This window comes from Phyllostomus discolor, chromosome 1 (genome assembly GCF_004126475.2).
Source record: "Phyllostomus discolor isolate MPI-MPIP mPhyDis1 chromosome 1, mPhyDis1.pri.v3, whole genome shotgun sequence".
Classification (NCBI taxonomy): domain Eukaryota; kingdom Metazoa; phylum Chordata; class Mammalia; order Chiroptera; family Phyllostomidae; genus Phyllostomus; species Phyllostomus discolor.
The window spans coordinates 110,149,172-110,168,544 of NC_040903.2; the positions used below are offsets into that span (position 1 = coordinate 110,149,172).

Below are 19,373 nucleotides of genomic sequence, written 5' to 3' on the forward strand. Positions count from 1 at the left end.
AGGCTTCCCGACTCTGCCCCCCTACCGGTCTGGATGAACGTGTCTATTTTCTTGGTTTTCTGACTGCCATTCAGATCAATTTTCTGTCAGTTTTGGTTGTTATTCTGCTTCTAAATTGTTGTTGTCTTTGTCTTGATTGTGCGAGGAGGCACAGTGTGTCTACCTATGCCTCCATCTTGGCCGGAAGTCCAGGTCCCGGATTTATTGATCCTTAAAATTGTGCTTTTAAGCCCTGGCTGGCGTAGCTCAGTGGATTGAGCACAGGCTGGGAACCAAAGTGTCCCAGGTTCGATTCCCAGCCAGGGTACATTCCTGGGTTGCAGGCCACAGCCCCCAGCAACTGCACATTGATGTTTCTCTCTCTCTATCTCCCTCCCTTCCCTCTCTAAAAAATAAAATAAATAAATAAATAAATAACTGTATAAAAAAAATTGTGCTTTTAGTCTCTGTGTCATTTAATTTTGCTCTGATCTTGCTTCTTTCCTTCCTTCTACTTGCTGTGGTCTATCTTTGTTGTTGTTCGTTGAGTTCTTGTATCTATAGTGTTAGGTTGTTTATTTGAAAAGTTTCTATCTTTTTTAGGTAGACCTGTAACACCATGAACTTCCCTCTCAGGACTGCTTTGATGTGTCCCATAAGCTTTGGGTTGTTGTGAGTTCATTTTCATTTGTTTCCAGAAACTTTGATCTCTACCTTGATCTCATTATTACCCCATTCATTGTTTAATAGCATGCCATTCAATCTCCATGAGTTTGAGTGTTTTTGAGTTTTTTCCTTGAGGTTGGTTTCTAGTTTCAGTCCCTTGTCTTCAGAGAAAATACTTGTTATGATTTCAGTTTTCTTGAATTTGTTGAGACTTGTTTTGTGTCCTTTCATGTCGTCTGTCCTTGTAAATGTTCCATGTGCATTTGAAAAGAGTGTGTATTTTGCTTCTTTGGGTTGAAAATCTTGGAGGACTTCAACAAAGATATTGACAGCAACACAATTATAGTCAGATATATATATATAATCAGTTAAGTCCATTTCATTTAGGACACTGTTCAATGTCACAATATCTTTGTTGATATTCTGTTTGGAAGATCTATCCATTTTTGACAGTGGGGTGTTGAAATCCCTGACTATAATTGTACTGCTGTCAATTTCTTTCTTGAAGTCCCCCAAGACTTTCTTTATGTATTTGGGTGCTTCTGTGTTGAGTGCATATATATTTACAATGTTTATTTCTTCTTGATGGATTCTTCCCTTGAGTATTATGAAATTACCTTCCTCCTGTCTTGCTGTGGCCCTCTTTTTGATACCTATTTTCTCTGATACGAGTATTGCTACGGCGGCTATTTTTTCCTGTCAATGTGCTTGGAATATTTGTTTCCAGCCCTTCACTTTCAGTCTGTATAGGTCTTTTATTCTGAGCAGGATCTCTTGTAGGCAGCATATGTGTGGGTCATGCTTTCTTATCCGCTTAGCTATTCTGTGTCTTTTGTTAGAAGCATTTAATTAATTCATGTTTAAGGTTACTATTCATAGGTACTTACTCATTGCCTTTTTTCATTCCTGTGTTCCTCTCTCTCACTGTTTTCTTCATTTTCTTAAAGCAGTCCCTTTAGCATCTCTTGCAGAGCTGGTTTCGTGAGGGTGTATTCTTTTAGACTTCTTTTGTCTGGGAAACTCCTTATTTGGCCTTCCATCTTAATTGAGGGCCTTGCTGGATGAAGCAGTCTTGGTTGCAGGCCTTTGATTTTCATTATGTGGAATATTTTTTGCCATTCTTCTCTGTCATGGAAACTCAGTGGAGAGTTTCCATTGAGAAGCTAGTCTTATTGGGGTCTCCTTTTTTTAAAAAAAAATATTTTATTTATTTATTTTTAGAGAGGGAAGGGAGGGAGATAGAGAGAGAGAAACATCAATGTGCGGTTGCTGGGGTTTATGGCCTGCAACCCAGGAATGTACCCTGGCTGGGAATCGAACCTGGGACACTTTGGTTCCCAGCCTGTGCTGGGTCTCCTTTTATGTGACTTCCTGTTTCCCCCTTTCTGCCTTTAAGATTTTCTCTTTGTCTTTGAATTTTGCCATTTTGATTATGCTGTGTCTTAAAGTGGGCCTCTTTGGGTTCCTCATGATTGGGACTCTCTGTGTTTCCTGGAGTTGCGTGACTTTCTGTCTCATCAAATTATGGAAGTTTTCCATCATTACTTTTTCAAATAGGTTTTCTATTCCTTGCTCTTCTTCTCTTTTTGGTATCTCTATTATATAGATAGTATTATGTTCATGTTGTCCTGCAGCTCCCTTACCATGTGTTCATTCTTTCTGAGTCACTTTTCCTTTTCTTGCTCTTTCTGGGTGTTTTCTTCTACCTTGTCTTCCAGCTCACTGACTCAATTCTCTGCTTCATCCAACCTGATTGTAATTCCTTCTAGTGTGTTTTTTATTCCTGAGATTTTATTGTTAATTTCTTCCAGTTTTTTGTTTATAGTTTCTATTTCTTTTTTCACACTGCTGTAGTTCTCACTCAGTTGCTTGTAGTTGTCTGTGAGTTCCTTGAGCATCTTTATAACCATTATTTTGAATTCTATATCTGATAGTTTGGTTACCTCCATTTTGTTTAGCTCTTTTAGTGGGGAGTCTTCCATTACTTTTGATTGCATATGTTCTTGTTTTGTCTCCTCATCTTAAGTGTCTCTGTTTGTTTGTTTGTGCACCTCCTCATGTTTAGCTTTGTTTGCTGTCTTTGTAGGGTGAGCTTCTATGGTAGGAATTCTTTGGGGTTCATTGGTGTGACCTCTTTGATCTCCTTGTCTGGACTCTCTGGGTTTGCCCTTTCTTCTGTTTGTGTGGGCTCCCTTGTTGTACTTGGGTTTTTACGTTCTGGTGGTTCCTTTTTTTGGTGGTTTCTCTCCTCCAGCAGGTATACCAGTGTTTGCAGCTCCCACCTGTTCTTGTATGTGATCAGTGGCACAGAGTAGGCAAAATGGATTAAAACAGCGAGGGAGTATTTTATGGGATTTAAAGTACCAGCAAGTAGAGAAGAGATTGGAGATTCTGTGGGTAAGTATAGTGTTTACTGTGATATTTCACCCAACTACCCACTTTTTATAAAAGGTGAAAGAGTGGGAAAACTCTTGGTAGGTGGGAGGAGGATTATGAGCTGAGTCCAGAAAACAGAGTGCTCGTTCAAGGTTAGATGATAAGATATAGTGAGAGTGAAGGATAGAAGGTAGGCATAGTATGAGAGAAAATAGAGTTAACCACAACAATAACAGTGCTCAGAAATAAAGTGAAGTGGGCTAAGATGAGGAAGGGTTGTTGTATTGTATGTACAGTTATATGTAACAACAGTTATTCACAATGGTACTGGAACAACAATAATATGGCAAGAAATATATGATTGGATAACCAGAATAGAAAGTACCTAATCAAGAGTTGTGTGTTATTGGTACATGGGTGAAATGAAAGAAGGAAAATTAAAATGTAATACAGAGAGAATGAGGAAAACCAGTCAAACAATGCAATTAAACAGAGAAATAAAACAAGGAAAACTAAACATAAGGAAATTAAAAATATTAATAAAGTAAATGTAGTAAAATAATGAAAAAATAATAATAATAACACCCATAAACAATAAAATGCCAGCTCTATGGGATAGCAAGGTGACATTTGTCTCAGTTTCTCAATTTTTGGGGTCAGTCTTGTGCTCCCCCTTTGGATCTATCTCTGGACCCTTTGTAACTCATGACTTATTGTCTCACTTATGAGGGAATAAAAAGAGGAACCAAAAAAAAGGAAGCCTCCTTTGACTTTAAACCTGTTGAGCAAGTTCTGCTGGTTTTCATAGATGCCACAGGAAGAGGGGTCTGGGCTTTGCTTTTCTCCCTTCCTATGGTTTTGAGAGGATGGGGACCAGATCTGAGCCGCAATATTCACAGGGTCCTCCGTGAGCTGCCAGGCTCAAATCAGCCACTCAGTCTCTGGGCACACAGTGTAAGTCAATCTTGGGCACGTGGTTCCAGTTAGCCACTCACCTTCTGGGCGTGCAGTGCAAGACAAGTTTGGGTGCATGGTTCCACTCAGCCCCTCGGTCTCTGGGCATGCACACAGCTCAAATCCCACTTGGGCGAGCCAGCTGCTGCTCAAGAGTTCCTTACAAAGCAGCTGCCCACCATTCTTAACAAGCAAACAGCTTTTCACACAGCCCACCTTTCCAACCAGTCCAGAGACTATCTGAGCCAGGGTCCAACACGGCCCCAGTCCTCCCTTCTCCAGATGTCACCTGGCATCTCAGTTTCTCTGGTGCTGGCGTCCACGGTTTCAGCAGATGTATACCGTCTCTGTGTGTCTCCCACTTCATCTCTATTTCTCCCATCATCCAAGTCCCTTGTGGTACTGGGCTGTCCTCCCTCCTCTGGTAAGGGAGGGAGCTGGTGAAATAACTCTCCTCTCTGTATCCTGTGGCAGGTGCCAGCTGGGGGTCCACAGTGGCTTAGGACCCTACGCAGATCCCAGGGACCTTACCGTCCCATTGCAATCTCCTTACATCTGTTTTTCAATGTCCTCTACAATTTTTGGCCTCCAAACTTTGTATAAGCTGAAATCTGTTGACTGTTCACTCTGTTCCTTCAGAAGATAGGCTAAGTGTTCCAGCTGGGCACAGGAAGAACTAGGCTCTTTTTTTTAAAAACTTTATTTCATTTATTTCTGTCTCACTATTATTTCCTTCCTTCTGTTCACTTTGGGCTTTCTTCTTCTTTCAGAAGCTCCTTTAAGTATGAGATTAGGATGTTTGTTTGAGCTTTTGCTTGTTTTTAGAGATAGGCCTGTAATGTTATGAATTTCTCTCTTAGGATTGCTTTTCCATTGTCCCACAGATTTTGAATTGTCATGTCCTCATTTTCATTTGTTTCAAGGTATCTTTTGATTTCTTTCTTGACCTCATTGTTGACCCATTCATTATTTAATAACATGTTATTTAGCTTCCATGTCTGTGTGTTTTTTAGTGTTCTTCTTGTGATTGATTTCTAGTTACATAGCATTGTGGTCAGAGGAGATGTTTGATAAGATTTCAGTCTTCTGAAATTTGAGACTTGTTTTGTGTCCTAACATGTCTAATCTAGAAAATGTTCCATGTGCACTAGAAAAGTATGCATTTGGGGTAAAATTCTGTAAAGACACCAATTAAATCCATTTGATCTAGTGTGTCATTTAAGGACACTGGCTCCTTGTTGAATTTCTGTCTGGAAGATTATCCATTGAAGTCAATGTGGTGTTAAAATCCTTGACTATGACTGTATTTCTGTTGATCTCTGCCTTTATGTCAATGAAAACTTGCTTTACATATATAGGTACTGCTATGTTGGGTGCATAAATATTTACTTCGCTTATATTCTCTTGTCGGATTGTTCCCTTGATCATTATGTAATGTCCTTCTTTGTCTCTTACTATAGCCTTGGTTTTAAGTCTCTTTTGTCATATATAAGTACTACTACCCCAGTTTTTTTTTTTCTTTTCTGTTTGCCTGAAATATCTTTTTCCATTCCTTTACTTTAGTCTGTGTGTATCTTTAAGTCTGAGATGAGTCTCTTGAGGGTAGCATATATATGGGTCTTGTTTTCTTACCATTTAGCTACCTTGTGTTTCTTGGTTGGATAATTTAAGTCATTCACATTTAAGGTGATTATTGTTAGATATATATTTAGTGCCATTTTATTCTTGGACCATTTTCCTCTGTTTTTTTTTTTTTTTTTTTTTTTTTTATCTTTCTCTTTTTCTTCTTCTTAAAGCAAGCCCTTTAATGTTTGTTGCAGACAAACATTGTACTGGTTTGGTGTTAGCAAATTCCTTTAGCTTTTTCTTATCTAGGAAGTTCCTTATTTCTCTTTCAACTTTAAATGATAACCTTGCTGGGTAAAGTAGACTTGCTTGTAGGCCCTTGCTTTTCATCACCTTGAATATTTTAAGCCACTCCCTTCTATCCTGAAATGTTTGTTTTGAGAACTCAGATGACAATCTCATTAGTGCTCCCTTGTAGGTAACTACCTGCTTTTCCCTTGTGACTTTTAGGATTCTCTCCTTGTCTTTAAGCCTTGTCATTTTAATTATGATATGTCTCAGTGTGAACCTCTTTGGGTCCAACTTTTGTGGGACTCTTTGAACTCCTTAGACTTGTGTATCTTTTTCCTTCGCAAGAGTAGGGAAGTTTTTGGTCATTATTTCTTCAGATAGATTCTCAATCCCTTGCTCACTTCCTTCTCCTTCTAGTATTCCCATGATGTGGATACGCTCTAGAGCGTTGTTACGCTCTATGTTGTCCAAAATGTTTAAGTTCTCCTCATTTTTTAAAATTCTCTTTTTTTGTTGTTGCCTGGGTGTTTTTTTTCTACCATGTCTCCAAACCAGTATTCAATCCCCTGCTTCATCCAACCTACCACGTATTCCTTCCAATGTATTATCTGTTTCAGATACTGCATTCTTTATTTCTAACTGGTCCTTTCTTATGGTTACTCTGTCTTGTTTCATGCTTTTGAGTATCCTTATGATCATTACTGTAAATTCTCTATCTGATAAATTGTTTGCCTCCATTTCATCTAGTTCTTCCAGAGCATTCTCTTGTTCTTTCATTTGGGGTTTGTTTCTTTGTCTTCCCATTTTGGCTGCTTTTTAAAATATGTTTCTTTATAGTATAACATTATTAACATCTACAATGTTTATATAATATACTATTAGGTTGGCCAAAAAGTTCATTTAGTTTTTTCCTTAAAAGATATATTTTTCATTTGCACCAATAACTGTATTGATTTAGATATTTTGAGCATCTTGGCTCTCTCCTGCTATTGACTTCTAGTGGGTAGAAGCCAGGGGTGCTGCTAAACATTTTTCAATGCATAAGACAGCCCCACAGCAAAGAATTATTTGGCCAAAATGTCAGTAGTACTAAGAGACTTTGCAGAGCTCTTTTAACAGTTCAGTCAGTCACAGCACCTTTTCCATACACTGCACAAATTTTATTTTGCATTTCAGTCATATTTTTTACCTTTCTTGAAATAATAAAATATACCAAAATGTATATCTTCTTCCATTTTCAGTATTAAAATGACTGCACAAAAGTTCACCAATTTTTTTTTTTTAAATGCAGGCTGATATAACAGCTGTCACCATACAATCTTACAAAATTGTTTAGAATGAAGTTAAAGGTAACTAAGCACTGCTAGAGCCATCATATGGAAAAAACTAAGTGAACTTTTTGGCCAACCCAATATTATAGCATCTGTAATGTTATTATTAACATCTTATATTCTTTTGATATATTTGTTGCAATTAGTGAACTTACAGTGATATATTATTATTAACTAAATTTCATGCTTTATTCATATTTCCTTAGTTTTTATCCATTGTCCCTTTTATTTTCCAGGCTACCCTCTAGGACACCACATGACATTTAGTTGTCATGTTTCCTTAAGTTACTCTTGACTGTGGGGGTTTCTCAGACTTGCCTCATTTTGATTATCTTGACAGTTTTGAGGACAACAGGGCTGGTAATTTTGTAGAGTGTCCTTAAGTTGGGATTTGTCTGGTGTTTTTTCATGATTAGACTGGGATTGTGTGTTTGGGGGAGGAAAACCACAGTTAAAGTTCTGTTTTCATCATATCCTATTAAAAGTACATACTGTCAACGTGACTGAATCACTTTTAACAGTAACCTTGATCACCTGGCTGAGGTGGTGTCTATCCAGTTCCTTCACTATAAAATTACTCTTTTTTTTTTCACTCTCTATGCCTCATTCTGAAGGAAGTGACTGTTTTCAGCCCACCTAAGGAATGGGGAGATAGGCTTTATCTCCTAGGTCATTTATTGCTTATACTTGTTATATAAGTATATAAGGAATACCAGTCATACCCAGCTGATTGTGTCCCTGATGATGAAGTGACCTGTGGAATATATTGAGTCTGACTCAGAATACTCCCTTTTTGGAACACTGTAATAGTTTCTAAAGAAGTTAAATGACATCTGTTCAGTGATGAGTACAAATATCTCATTCACATACACAAGAAATCTCTACGTGAAACCTGCCTGTCTCTGTATTTCAGAGACAGAACTTCTATGTAGATGTTCCTTCTTCATTCTGCAGGATGATGTGTCCATTATAGCAAGCACTCAGGCTATGCCCTGCCCTGGCACCATGCTAGACATTGAGGAAACAGTGGGCAAAGTGAGATGTGGTCCTTGTCTTCGGAGAGTAAACATATGGTTTACTTGGAGGAGAGACCAAGGTGACTGCACTACACCAAGACAAATGCAGCAATGGGGCAAGTAGGAAGGACCCCCAGACTAATGCAGGGGAGTCAAGGTAGACTTGCCCTGTAATGATTTCCTATTATTTTTCCATAAACTCTTGTGATACTTTATTGGCTGTTTTATTTTTGGGATTTGAAATATGTTGGTAGCTTCTTGTCATGATTTTAACTTTGTCTTTTAGTGCATACAATGTCCCTCTTCATCCTGAGGAAAAACTGGTATGTGGGATTAGCCATAAGATTTAAAAATTGCTTTTTTTAATAGATTGGTGAAAACAGAACAATAATCTTTCTGAACAAAAGAACCATTATTATATATTTATTCAGCAAATAGTTAAGTGCCAACATCCATGTTGGCAAAGCTCATATTTCAGTGGAAGAGGCAGAAAGTTCTGGACCCCCTCTGCAGACTTCCCTACATGTTCACCATTGTAGCATTTTAAAGACAGGGGTCTGTTACAGACTGCAAAAGAAGCTGTAGGAAGCTTCTATTGCTTTAGAGGGAGCATGACTCTTCTACCTGTGGTTTAGGGACCAGGGGAACCAGGGAAGCCCCACAGAGGAACTGCTAGCTGATGCTATGACTTTTCTTAATCTGCTCAGAATTTTGTTTTCACTGAGGATCATTTCTCCTTCCTCCATCCCTTCTTCCCCTTTTCTCCTAATTCTCCCTCCTCCCTCTAGTTCTGTCCCTCTTAACCCTCATCTCCCCATTCTCCTTCTAAATACCTCACCCCTGCTGCCTCCACTGCCCTACTCTACCCGCATACTCACTGCCGGAAGTGACTTTACTTATTTAATTTTATTTTTTACTGTGAAAGAGACCACTCAGTTTCCTTCTCAGAAACACTGTATAACATTGTTAGCCTAATTCAGGCACTCAAAAATACCTACTTAGCTTTAGCTTGCCATTTATTCTCCAAACTGTTATAAGACTTAAGAGCAGAATGCAGTGGACTATTCCTTCCTCTATTTTGCTACCTCTCCATCCCTTCTCCAGATGTATCACAGCTTGGGCCTGGCCCCTTCTTCTCTCTGTCATTCTGCCTCTCTCCCATGTCATCAGATTCATGCCCATAACTTACTACATTTTTATGTCATAGACTCTCAAATTGTTATCTCAATGCTGTCTCTTTCATGCTCCAGACCTGCATGTGCACTACCTGCATGGCATCCTCTGGGACCTCTCAGATAGAAGATGTCCACAGTCAGCCTGGTCATCGCTTTTACCAGCTTCTTCTTCCTGGTGTTCTTTATCTAAGAGGGTGTCACCCATCCAGCTGCATGAGCGAGAAGTCTGGGGTCGCTCAGAGCAGCCTCTCTCTGGAATATGAATGCTGGTCTCCACTGTCAAACACTGGTCTTTTTTTAGGACTGTTTTTTAATCTTCTGATGCCTCTTCCCATCAGCTGTTCTCCCTTCCAGCTCCTTCTTCCCTCTACAGCTGGAGTGGTCAGTGTCCCCCATTTTATCTCCAGTGGTGAGCACAGAGCCTGGTATATAGTGAGTGCTTGGTGTTTAGACAGTAAATGAAGTCCTCCAGTTTGACCACACCTATTATTTATCTGTTCTCATCCTGTGGGCTTTTTTGTGTGATTATTAGCTTCTAACACTATCCTATTCTACTTGCACATTCATGTCATTTAACAAACTTCTTGAAACCAGTCTGTTAATTACCTCTTTCTCAAGAGCTTCCTAAAGTACAGCCTCCTCTCCAGAACACTAACAATGTAACAGATGTGGATTCTTTCCCTTTTTCAGCTTTCCCATCCCATTTATGAACATGGATATTATTTGGCTGAAAATAATCTATATTTTAGTTGTATATTTAACATTTTGCTTTCTGCACATGCCTTTTTGGAAGTTGCATATTTTAAGACTTTACAGATGTTATAAACTATGAATAATTTTAACACTATATAGATTTCATTTGTGTTGGAAAGCAAGTTATTAAAAAAGTATGGATGACTAAATTTCTTTCTTTCTGATGCAGTAGTTCCACTTTGTAAATGATAAACTATAGAAAAAATAATTTCATGATTTGGGGAAGTATAAAACATACTAATAAGCAGATTTTTCACCAGTGGAAATTTTTAAAGACATTCTTGTTACCAAATCCAAGTGGTGAATTTTCCACAAAATTTCTGATGTGGGCATTTCTGATGTCTGTCCTCAAACTAAATTGTGCCAGTTTGTAAATCCTATTATATTTGTTTTTATTTTCTATCTTCAGCTGATATTATATGATTTCAGTTGTATGTGGAATCTAATGAACAGACTGAACTAACAAGCAAAATAGAGACAGACTCAGAGAGCAGGTTGACAGCTATGGGGAATTAGGGGGTACAGGGATGGAGCAGAAAGGAAAAAAGACTCATAAACATGGACAACAGTGTGGTGATTGTGGGGGGAGGAGAGAATAAGGAGGTAAGTGGTAATGGAAAAAATACAATTAAAAAACACAAAGTGGATTTATCAAATCAAAACCATAGTGAGGTACTCCTTCACACTGAAATAAGTTAGACACAAAAGGAAAAATTTTGTATGATTCCACCTATATAAGATACCTAGAGTAGTCAAATTCATGGAGACAAAGTAGAATAATGATTACCAGGGGTTGGGGGAGGGGAATGCAGTGTTGTACAGAGTTTCAATTTGGGAAGATGAAAAAGTTATGGAGATACAAATGGACAGTGATGATTTCACAGCAATGTGAATACTTAATGCCACAAAATCTTACACTTAAAAATGGTTAAATGGTAAATTTTATATTACATGTATTTTACTACAATAGGTTTATCAACACTGCATATAAATCTATAAATACTTCAGAGTAAAAAAATTAATTAAAAAACTACAGATAAAGATAGGTTTATTCCTGTCACATTCTCTGTTCTACTACTGGAATATTTGTTATTTGTCAAATTTGTATCGCTGTCCTAGTTGATCAAATGAAGAATTAACCTATAGCTCCTGGGGTTTGTCTCTGCCTTGGAGTCTTTCAAAATCCAGCTCTAGTTATGAAGTGTGCACATTGTATATCAGACTGTTGGAGCCCTTGACTTTTTAAAAATAAGTATGATTATGTAATAAATCCTTGTTTGAAGGTTGGTAGAATAGAGTTAAACCATTTTAGAATTTCTTTATATAGACTTATATGTGAGAGAAAACAAGTTGCTTAGTTCTGGCATTTTCTTGTCCTCTAGGTATACCTTGAAAGACTTCTAACATATGCAGAGATAGATATCTGTCCAGCCAACTGGAAGCGAATTGTCCTTGGGGCTATTCTGCTGGCCTCCAAGGTATGGGATGACCAGGCTGTGTGGAATGTGGATTACTGCCAGATCCTGAAAGACATCACCGTGGAGGATATGTGAGTGGGGGGAGAGGGGTGTTGGAGGAGGAACGGGGCGTAGTCACTGTTTATGAAGAAGATTATGTCCCTTTTGAATGCTCTTTCTAGTGTAGAATGAAATAATTTTATTGACTGTCTATTGGGAGCTGACATACAATGAGAGCACAGTTGTGGAATGTTATATGCAAAAACCTGTAGTTCTCTTCATTGTGGATCATGAACAGGTACTGACAACACTTTGTTTTGTGAAACTGGTTGTAGTCAAACTTTCCTTTCCATTCCTTAGGAGGGGTGGACCAATGCCTTAGGCAGTGTGTGGTGGTGCTTTCCATCCTAGTTGTGTCTCACTGCAGACTGATAAAACGGAGTTAATGTCCTGCACCAGTCATTTGTGGACAACAGCCTAACCAAAAAACAGAAGAGCCTAAAACATTGTGTTTCTTTTTAGTTTCATAGAGAAGATTTTTACTGTTTTGTCATTCTTACACGTTTAGTTGCTTAAAATCAGCATTCTGTCCAGGAGGCCTGTCATGTAATTTCATTGTTAGGGTGGCATATTCTTCCGGCTGTGCTCAAGTACCCACAGCTCAGTGGAGGTGCCATAAATCCTGGGCAGAGAGGAGAGTTGTCCACTTCACAACTCTCAGGACAACCTTAGGATTTCTCAGATGGCTGAGTCCTCAGATTTAGGTATAGACTGTTAGCAGGAGATCTGCAGGCCTAGTCCCTGGGATATCTGGGGTCTGAGATGCAGGAAATAGGTTCAGAGCCTCTTAGGCAGAAGGAGATGTTTTGAAAGATAATTAGGATGAACTACTTACAATTGCTTATGGTTTATAGGCACTTCTGACAGTATTCATGCTAAAATTTGCCTCATTGTTTATTTGGCTTTCTTGAGGAAGCTTTAGGCTGGAGGAGGTTCCCAGCTGTGTCCCAGTCCGCATCCATGTCCCTGGACCCAGTAATCCTGGGAATACAGGATCTTCACAGTGCCTGTGACTTCTACCTTGTGGTGGTGTCACATTGGATTTCTGGGCACCTGTGTCTTAGTTCTGACTTGCTGGGCACCCCATTTTGTGGCCCTATGGAGCATACTTGTTTATCATTTGGGTCTTTTGTTGCAGAACTGATTCTGCTGCTGACCTATGAAAACTCCTTCCTGTGTCTATAATTCTCTATTATAAAAACTAAGAAAAGTATAAAGAAGTTTTTGATAGTAATAAAAATAAAATTCTTGATAATATTTTATAGTGAAAACAGCTGTGAAAATAATTGTCATTTAGACCATAAAGGAGAAGGACATTTGGGTTCAAGGTGTAAGAAATACTACTTTATTGGGGGGTTACTCTCTCATCAACTGCCTGATACCATGTGCCACTGAATTGTGCACCACAGGGATCACATCAAGGTTGTCTCTTTTCCCTTGTGTAAAGAAGATGATGTAAAACCAGTGCCTTGGTGTGGGTGGCAATACTGTGGTTCTGCAAGAGCAGGTGGAGGCCTTTTCCGCCATGAGCAGTTGTATCTACTTAAGTAAAAAAGTAAAATGCCTCCTGAAGTCAGTGTATGTCTCAATCTTTTCATCATATATATCCTAGCTATTTCTGAAAGAAATGCAATACAATGCAAATTACAAATACAGAAGCATTAAAGAAAGAGAACAGAAAAATGAAGAAGGAAGAGTATGGGGGTAGGGAGGCAATTCATTTTGTTCTATTCTTCTTCTTTTAAGGTTTTTAAAAATTTTTATTGTATTTTTTCCAATTGCCATTTATCCCCCTTATATCCCCCTCTGTTATCACCACACTATTGTCCATGTTCATGAGTCCTTTTTCATTTTTGCTCAATCCCTCCACTCCGTAACCACCCCCCACCCCAAGAGCTATCAGCCTGCTCTCTATCTATGAGTCTGTCCCTATTTGCTTGTTAGTTCAGTTTATTCATTAGATTCCACCACATATGAGTAAAATCATATGGTATTTGTTTTTCCCTAACTGGCTTATTTCACTTAGCATAATGCTCCTTAGGTTGATCCATGCTGTTCCAAAGGGTAAAAGTTTCTCTTTTTTTCAGATGAGTATATTCCATTGTGTAGATGTCCCATAGTTGTCTTATCTACTCATCTACTGATGGACACTTGGGCTGCTTCCATAACTTGGTGATTGTAAATACTGCTGCAATGAACATAGGGGTGCTTATGTTCTTTCGAATTAGTATTTCAGATTTCTTCAGACAAATTCCCATAGGTAGAGTCTGTGGGTCATAAGGCAGTTCCATTTTTAGTTTCCACAAGAACTGCACCACCAATTTGCATTCCCACCAACAGTGCAAAAGGGTTCCCCCTTTTCTCCGCATCCTTGTCAGCACTCGTTGTTTGTTGATTTATTGATGATAGCCGTTTTGCCCCATGTGAGGGGAGCCATCTGTATGTCCTCTTTGGAGAAGTGTCTAATTAGGCCTTTTCCCATTTTTAATTGATTGATTGTTCTCTTGGTGTTGAATTTTATAACATCTTTATAAAATTTGGATATTAACCTTTCATCAGATATATTGGCAAATATGTTCTCCTATTCAGTTGTTTGTTTTTTTATTTTGTTTATGGTTTCCTTTGCTGTGCAAAAGCTTTATAGTGTGATGTAGTCCCACTTGTTTCTTTTCTTTCCCTTGCCTGAGGAGATAAATTAGATAAAATACTGCTACGAGCAAGTTCTGAGATTTTTGCTGCCTGTGTTTTCTTCTATGATTTTTATGGTTTGGGTCTAACATTTAAGTCATTGGTCCATTTTTAATTTATTCTTGTGTGTGGTGTAACAAGGTGGTCCAGTTTCATTTTTCTACATGTATCTGTCCAATTTTCCCAACACTGTTTACAGAATAAACCATCTTTAGCCCCTTGTATGTGCTTGCACCCTCTGTCAAATATTAATTGACTAAAGGTGTGGGTTTATTTCTGGGCTCTCTATTCTGTTCCATTGATCTGTGTGTTTGTTTTTATGCCAGTATTATGCTGTCTTGATTACTATGGCTTTATAGTATAGTTTCACATTAGGTAGTATGATATCTCCAACTTTGTTCTTCTTTCTAAAGATTGCTGTTGCTATTTGGGGTCTTTCGTAGTTTCATATAAAGTTTTGGAACATTTGTTGTATTCTGTGAAATACATCACTGGTATCTTGATAGTAATTGCATTGAATCTATAGATTGCTTTGGGTAGTATGGACATTTTAATGATGTTAATTCTTCCAGTCCATGAAAACAGTATATGCTTCCACTTATCTACATCTTCTTCAATCTCTTTCTTCAGTGTCTTATAATTTTCCATGTACAAGTCTTTTACATCCTTGGTTAAATTTATTTTTAGGTATTTTATTCTTTTTGTAGCAATTGTGAATGGGATTGTTTTCTTAATTTCCCTTTTTGTTAGTTCATTATTTGCATGTCAAAATGCAACTTATTTCTGAATATTAATTTTATATCCTGCTACTTTACTGAATTTATAGTTCTAGTAGTTTCTTGGTGGAATCTTTGGGGTTCTCAATGTACAGTATCATGTCATCTGCAAATAAAGACAGCTTTACTTCTTTCCAATTTGGATGCCTTTTATTTCTTCTTCCTGTCTGATTGCTGTGGCTAGGACTTCCAGTACTATGTTGAATAAGGGAGGTGAAAGTGGATATCCCTGTTTTATTTCCAGTCTTAAGGGGAATGCTTATAGTTTTTGCCCCTTGAATATGATGCTGGCAGTGGGTTTATTATATGTGGCCTTTATTATATATACATATGTTCCCTCTGTTTCCACTTTGGTAGAGTTTTTATAAAAAATGGGAACTGGATTTATCAAATGGTTTTTCTGCCTCTGTTGGTATGTTCATGTGGTTTTTATCCTTCATTTTATTTATGTAGTATATCACATTTATTGACATAAGAATATTGTATCAGCCTTGCATCCCCAGAATAAACCCCTTGATCATGGTATATGATCTTTTTGATGCATTGCTATATTTGGTTTGCTAATATTTTGTTGAGGATTTTAGCATCTATGTTAATCAGGTATATTGGCCTATACTTTTCTTTTTTGGTAGTGTCTTTATTTGGTTTTGGAATTAGGATAATGCAGGCCTCATAAAATGAGCTTGGGAGTCTTCCCTTCTCTTGAATTTATTGAAATTGAGAAGGAGAGTTGTTAGTTCTTGAACTGTTTGGTAAAATGCATATGTGAAGCCATCTGGTCCATTCTTTTTGTTTGTTGGGGGTTTTTTATTACTGATTCATTTTTCATTAGGTGTAATCTATCTATTCACATTCTCTGATTCTTCCTGATTTTGTTTTGGAAGATACATGTTTCTAGGAATTTATCCACTTTGTCCAAGTTGTCCAATTTGTTGGTATATACCAGTAGTTCCTAATACTTTCTTAAAATACTTTGTGTTGTTTTGGTGTCAGTTATTTCTCTTCTTTTTTTTCTGATTTTATTTATTTGGGTCCTCTCTCTTTGTTTCTTGATAAGTGTGGTTAAAGGTTTGTTGCCAATCATGTTTATCTTTTTAAAGAACCAGCTTTTAGATTCATTGATCTTTTGTATCATTTTTAGATTCATTCTCATTTATTTCTACTTTGATCTTTATTATTTCTTTCCTTCTACTCATATTGGGCTTTGTTTGTTGTTATGTTTCAAGTTCCTTCAAGTGTAAAGTTAGATTGTTTATTTGAGCTTTTCCTTGTTTTTTTGAGATAGGCCTGTGATGCTATGAATATCCCTCTTAGGATTGCTTTTTCTGTGTCCTACAGATTTTGGATTGTTGTGTTCTTATTTTCACTTGTTTCAAGGTATCTCTTTATTTTTTCCCTGATCTCATTGTTGACCCATTCATTGTTTAATAACATGTTATTTAGCTGTCATATCTTGTGTCTTTTTTTTTAGTTTTCTTCTTGTGATTGATTTCTAGGTACATAGTGTTGTGGTCAGAGAAGATGCTTGATATAATTTCAGTTTTCTGAAATGTACTGAGACATATTTTGTGTCCTAACATGTGGTCTAATCTAGAAAACATTCCATGTGCACTTGAAAAGCATGTATGTTCTACTGCTTTGGTGTGAAATGATCTGAAGAGGTCAACTAAGTCCATTTGATCTAGTGCAGGGGTGTCAAACTCATTTTCACTGGGGGCCACATCAGCCTCATGGTTGCCATCAAAGTGCCAAATGTAATTTTAGGACTTTATAAATGTAACTACTCCTTAACTAGGGGCAAGGAGCTTGGCGCTGCTGCTGGGTAGAAACAAAGTGCTGGGCCAGATAAAACAAGGTAGAGGGCCAGATTCAGCCTGCAGGCCATGTGTTTGCCACCTGTGATCTAGTGTGTCATAGAAGGCCGCTGCCTCCTTGTTGAATTTCCTTGGAAGTCTTGGAAGGTTATCCATTGAAGTCAATGGAGTGTTAAAAATCCCTGACTATGACTGCACTTCTGTTGATCTCTCCCTTTATGTCCATCAAGATTTGCTTTACATATATAGCTGCTGCTATATTGGATGCATAAATGTTTGCTAGGATATGGCCTCTTATTGTATTTTTCCTTTTATCATTATGTAATACCCCTCTTTGTCTCTTACTATAGTCTTGGTTATAAAGTCTGTTTTGTTGATTTTGCTACAGCAGCTTTCTTTTTCTATTTATACAAAATATCTTTTTCCATCTCTTTACTTTTAGTCTGTATGCATCTTTTTTTTTTAGATGGATCTTTTGTAGACAAGCATGGATCTTGATTTCTTATCCATTCTACTACCCTATGTCTTTTGATTGGAACATTTAAACCATTTATATTTGAAGTGATTATTGGTGGATACATATTTATTGCCATTTTATCAGTATTTTTTTTAACTGTTTCCTCTGTTTCCTTTGTATTTTTTTTCTTAAAGCAAGTCCCACAACATTTGTTACAATACTGGTTTGGTGGTAACAAACTCCTCTAGCTTTTTCTTGTCTGGGAATCTCTTTATTTCTCTTTCAATTTTAAATGATAACCTTGCTGCATAAAGTAGCCTTGGTTGTAGGTCCTTCCTTTTCATCATCTTGAATATTGTATGCCAGTTCCTCATGTTCTGAAATGTTTCTGTTGAAATATCAGATGACAGTTTAATGGGAGCTCCCTTGTAGATAACTAACTGCTACTAGATGCTTTTTTTCTTACAGCTTATTTCTCCTTTTTTGTAGGCTTTGCCATTTTAATTTTGATGTGTCTTGGTATGGGCCTCTTTGGATCCATCATTTTTGGGAGACTCTATGCTTTGTGGACTTGTGTGTCCTTTTTCTTCACTAAGTTAGGGAAGTTTTTGATCACTATTTCTTCAAATAGGTTCTCAATCTCTTGCTCACTCTCTTCTCCTCAGGCATTCCCTTGATGCCACTGTTGTTACGCTTCATGTTGTCCCAAAGATTTCTAAAACACTCCTCGTTTTTTTTTAATTTTTTTTTCCTTTTGCTGCTTTTTGGGTGTTTTTTTTCTACCCTTTGTCTTCCAAATCACTGAATCTGTCCCCTACTTCATCTAAGATATGTTTATTCTTTCCAGTGTGTTATTTATTTCACACATTGCATTCTTTATTTATGACTGGTCCTTTTTTTATGGTTTCTGTGTCTTTTTTTAAATCTATATCTGGTAAATTGCTTGTCTTCATTTCATTTACATCTTCTGAAGAATTCCCTTTTCTTTCATTTAGGGCCTGATTCTTTGTTCCCCATTTTGGCTCCCTCTTTGTGTTTGTTTCTGTGTATTAGGTAGATATGCAATGACTCCTCTGTCAGCCTATGTTGGATGCTGCCTGTGACTGGCCCTAGGCAACCTGTTTGGAGTTATTGGAGATGCATAGCTTGTGTTTCCCTCTGCTGAGCCTGGGTATGTGCAGGAAGAACCAAGCTCGGCACTGAGGCTGTCTTTTACCAGCACCATGCCTGGTGGAGGGCCAGCTAAAGTCTCAGAGCTCCCAGAGGTCTGTCTTTGCCTGTGGGCTGTTAAGTTTAACCACTCAAGGGCCTCCAGTTGTACTGCTCAGCAGCAGGGTTTAAGCTCCACAGGGTGGGGCAAGTGGGATCCTTATTGTGGGGCTATTGTTTTCCCCTAGGCTGATGCTAAATGTTGGGGAGTTTTCTGTCTGAGAAAAAATGGCTTCTACAGTATGCAGAATAACTCAACACAGGCAGCCTGGCAACTGACCCTTATAATCCCTCACCAAAGCCACCAACCCCAGACTCTCCTCACACTTCTCTAGTGCACTCTGCCCTCTCTCTGCTGGAGCCCAGGGTAAGTGGCTACAAATGAAATTTTCTGTGTTGGTCCTTATGGGAGGCTCTTTGCATCTTTAATTGTCTGTCTCTGGTGGACAGAAACCCCACTGTTTTTCACAGTCTGATGTTATTTGGGTTCCTTTCATGGTTCTGTTGCTCTAGGCTTGGAGCTCAGCTTGAGGTTATAGACTGCACACTACTCAGGTGGACCCCCACCCCAGCTGCTGATATATCCCTCTGGTATTTCATCTGCCACTTGTGGGAGCCCAGCCAGCTCTCTTGAGCCTCCACACTTCCTACCAGTCTTGTAGTGGTATGATTTCTTCTGTAAGTCTTCGGTTATAAGGCATCTCTGTATCTAGTGTTTTATTAGTTATTCAGGATGATTTTTCTATAATTTAGTTGTGATTCCAGTTTGGTCCTGGGAGGAGGTTAATGTAGCTTCCATCTACTC

General features: G+C 38.1%; 1 protein-coding gene across 3 annotated transcripts in view; it reads left to right on the plus strand.

The window, feature by feature from the left end:
- The window catches only part of LOC114491709 (cyclin-Y), a 260,899-nt gene that overhangs the window by 230,297 nt on the left and 11,229 nt on the right, over positions 1-19,373 (plus strand). For all 3 annotated transcript variants that reach the window (XM_028505935.2, XM_028505936.2, XM_028505937.2), the window contains one exon: positions 11,490-11,656. In XM_028505935.2, the coding sequence (XP_028361736.1) occupies positions 11,490-11,656 (167 nt within the window). The remainder of the gene's footprint in view (positions 1-11,489; positions 11,657-19,373) is intronic.